This window comes from Limulus polyphemus, unplaced genomic scaffold, assembly GCF_000517525.1.
Source record: "Limulus polyphemus unplaced genomic scaffold, Limulus_polyphemus-2.1.2 Scaffold239, whole genome shotgun sequence".
NCBI lineage: Eukaryota > Metazoa > Arthropoda > Merostomata > Xiphosura > Limulidae > Limulus > Limulus polyphemus.
In genome coordinates, this window is record NW_013665849.1 from 773,798 (window position 1) to 778,001 (window position 4,204).

The 4,204-nt window shown below is 29.3% G+C and overlaps 1 protein-coding gene across 2 annotated transcripts in view; it reads left to right on the forward strand.

Annotated features, from left to right (window-relative positions):
- LOC106478659 (sphingomyelin synthase-related protein 1-like) overlaps positions 1–4,204 on the forward strand; it is a 19,177-nt gene that overhangs the window by 6,513 nt on the left and 8,460 nt on the right. For both annotated transcript variants that reach the window (XM_022382306.1, XM_013939215.2), the window contains exon 3: positions 405–641. In XM_022382306.1, coding sequence (XP_022238014.1) covers positions 405–641 — 237 coding nt within the window. The remainder of the gene's footprint in view (positions 1–404; positions 642–4,204) is intronic.

Here is a 4,204-nt window from a genome sequence, read left to right on the forward strand (position 1 = left end):
TTTTAATTAGTACGTTAAGTAAACTTACTAAGTAAAGTTACCTCTTGTATACTATTAAGTATATATATATATATATATATATATATATAATGAAGTCCTGTGTGAGAATAGTCACTCATTCTGTGTTGAAATTATTAAAAAGTTTCTGATGCATGTTTTTAATAAATTAATTTCACTTGCAATTAATAGTTTTTACAGCAGACACTAAAAATTGCTTCACATTTTTAAAATTTATTTTACACAGTTGGTGATTGTTTATATACTGTCTGAACTTTTACAATATTACTGGTTTTAAGATTGATTTGAGTTTAACAATGGTATCATTCGTTTCTTATAGATCAACAAGAACAAATACCCATTGTATAATTCACAACTAATATTCTTAGTTTATTTTCTTTTTTCAGGTTTTGGGAGATATAAAACGATTGTCAATTGCTATTAATAAGCTAAAACAGTTGAACCAAGAGACACTTGCTGAGCTTTTTCCACTTGTGGATCAGCCTCCTTCTGTCTTGCCATGTAGTTATCAAGGACGAAGTGGAAGACGACGAAGACGATACAGTAGTGAATCCCCTGAGCACTTCATCCGACATAGAGATTTTAGTACAGAAACAGATGGTGTTTCAAGTTTTAATAAGAAGGTAGATTTGATGTGTAAACTGATATTGTAACCTTGTTTACTTTATCTTAATTAGTTGTTAAAGCATATTCTCTAAACTAAAATTCTTTTCTAAAGAAAGTTCTTAAAATATGCCATTTTGCCTTAAATTGATAGTAATATTATGTTTTGTCTTTTTATACAATTTTCTCACTTTGTTATTGTGATTAACCTCTGTTTTGGGATTTTTTTTTCTCAATTTTAGTAAATTTGTATATAAAATTTGCTCCTGAAGGACCAATTTTTCGGTACTTAAAATCCTGGAATAGTTCTTCAAAGTCTAACCCCATTGCTTCTACATTTCTCATTTTTGTTGATGACAAGCTTTAAAAATTGTGCTTATCTGAGTTTTGCAAAAAAACAATCTCTAGAAAGTGTCTTTAAAATGGAAATAATCTAACTTGGCAACATCAGTCAATAACATACTTTGAACTATGTACCTTTGTCTGCCAGTTAACAGGTGTGATATGACTATTGTTGGGATGATATAATTAGCATTTTAAAGAAATCTAAAACCATAAGATTGTTATTAGGATGTTTCACTTTTCATAATTTCGTTTTCAGCATACATGCATACTTCAAAAGTTAATTTCTCCAGCCTAACTTCATCACTTCCTGCCTAATATTTGTTAATAAATAGTGAGAGAGATGCAAATCCAAATGAAAATAGTATAATACAATGAGTGTCATAAAACTGTCTATTATTTATGAAATAGTCAAATATTTACCATTAAAAACATCTTATCAGCTTGTACCTAAGTCATCTATTACTTATACAAATTGATTGCAACATTTTAAGTGACATTTTGGATTCTGTTTCTACATATTTTAGGGACAGTCAGGATTGTAAGTAGTTTCATGATTACATTATTGTTTGTTTTTTTCTTTAAGTTCTGAAATTAATAAGACTTAAAAAATGGTTCGTGATTTTACTGTGATGACTGATACTGTAGTATCTTGCAAATGACCAAAACAGCAGAATAGTTAGGCCTGCTAATAACTGGAGGTTCTCAGATCTTGGGCTTGGATGCATATTTCTTAATGTGTTGCAACAGTTGAGTTGCAAAATAAGAGAAAATGCAGACTTGCACACAGAACAAATGTTTAATGACAATCCTAGTTTAAAATACAAGCAAGAATGCAGTACAAAATGATAAATAGATGTGTAATTCACAGTAGGATAAGTAATCTTGTTTGTGTATAAAGATGTGGGACTAGCAAAAATGATAAAGCCTTTAATAGATGAATGAGCTCTTGCTAATGTAGGTTCTTACCCCTGTAACTTAGGCTAGAATATAAATGAGGAATATAAACACTGTTCCAAAGTTAAAAGGCAAAAAAATTAAGTTAACCCTCACTTTAAGTTCTATGACATCCAAGTTCCAACTTCAATTTGACAACAACATTAATAATCTGTACTTGAAATACAAACCTACACTCCACTCTCTGTGAAGCAACTTCTAGTAAACTACAGTGAAAGGCAAATGGCACTAATACGAATGAAAATTAAAGTTAACTCTAATGTTGCAAGAGTTTATGGAGAGTAAAAACAATAGAAAAATACACTACCAGAAATTGAAAATGAGAACTTGTATAAACTAAAATGTAAAAATTAAAGACATTAGGTTAGATAAAAATCAAAAATGAAAGAAAACAATTTTTCATCTTGGGCAATGTACAAAGAAAATAAGTAGTTAGACTTCCATGACGTAATCTGAAATTTTGTTTAGCATAAATTGTCTGCATTCTTACTGGGTGATTTATTGCCATTCTTTTAAAATCTACAGTCATTTTGGAAAAAAGATAATTTAGATTTCATATTTTCTGTGGTGGTGGATACTAGGTCAGTCAAAAAGATTGAGCCTGTATAGTATTAAGGTAGAGAAAATAAGAAATAAAATTTTATTTAAAAAAAATCTTGATATCCATTTAGGAGGTTCTAGAGATCACGTGACTGAAATTTAAAACTAAGGTGGAAAAAAAGGTATTTCTATTATAACATGAAAATCACCATGCACTCAGATTAGTCAGATACTGAGTGAGACTGATAAAGTAAATTAAACAAATTTTTAGTAGAAATGCATTATTAAAAGGAATGTTAATAACTCACTTGAGCACGGTTGTGTTCCATCTGGAGAATAAATGAAAAACAATATTATTTTGAAAATTTAACTTTTTTAATTAAAAGAAGTAGAAATCATATAATACATATGGCAGCAGCCTTGACAACAAATAAAATTTTTCAGAATAATTATTGTTTTAAATATCTTAAATGTGGGTATGTGTTATCATAAAAGAAAAATTTTCAGGCTGAACACTACATTGAACTACAAGTTATATCGATCTACAAGGTTTCCAGTTTGTTTAAGGTGAAATTGCAACAATAAACTGAGAAAATGTATAAAAATAGTGGAATGCAGTTGTATGGCAAAATCATAAGAAATACAACATTTTAAATGTATATTATAATATGAGACGAGTGTCGGTAACAATATGAGTTTGAATCTTTGCTTTTTTGGCATGGTGATGTGTCACGATGTATACTCAGCAGCCAGTTAGGTACAACTTGATTTGTCCTTTTAGCAAGTGTAGATAATGCATTCAATAAATGTTATTTGGTTCAAGAGGAATTTTTAGCTCCAGTCAGAGTGCAGTATTTGGCAGAAAGACTCGAGGCTTTGTCATTTGTTATTAAATCAAAGTTAAGAAAAGTTAAATTATATTTAGGGGATAGTAAATGAAGATTTTGTTAGTTCTTTGAGTAACATGCAATCTTTTAGAATATTTTTTAATGTTTATTTGCAATCTTTTCCTTTTTTTGATTGAATAAGTATTCTTTGATAGCTCGAGTGTTACTGTTATTGGTAGAATGTTTAGTGCAGCTGTTATTGCATTTTTATAAAGATATAACTAGTTATTTTCTCTTAATCGATTTTTACATTCTATTGGGCATAAAAATAAAAATGTGTAATAACTCACATTTACTGTAGATGTATTTTTTTGTTGTGTTCCTTTCAATTTATACACTGTGAATTCAAAATTGGAGATGTGTAAAAATGGCATTTCAGATCCTTCTCTTGTCTCTCGCATGTTACTGAATGAGTGTTGTTCCACAAGAATCAAGAAGAAAAATTGGTATAAATGATGATAAAGAATGAATTGACATGTCTAAATGAAAAATTTTCTAACTTATTTACTGCAACATTTTGAGCAGACTCCCTTTGCCAGGCATTAAAGACCATGGTACAATGGAATTAGGCTCAGAAAAAGGATATCTGCTCGAAACATTGCAGTAAATAAACTACAAGAAGTTTTCATTTGGAGATGTTAATTTATTCTTTATTATCTTCCCACAAATTACTGCCCTTAAGATATTTTATTCAGTATCAGAATTCATCAGTTTGACTGGAATATGACAGATCAAAGATTTTCTGAAACACTATTTATATATACAGTATAGTACTTTAAAGTTTATAGTTTAAATGCAGGAAGTATTAATTCATTCTGTATACTTGTGGGATCATTTACGCTGCTTTATATTCACAC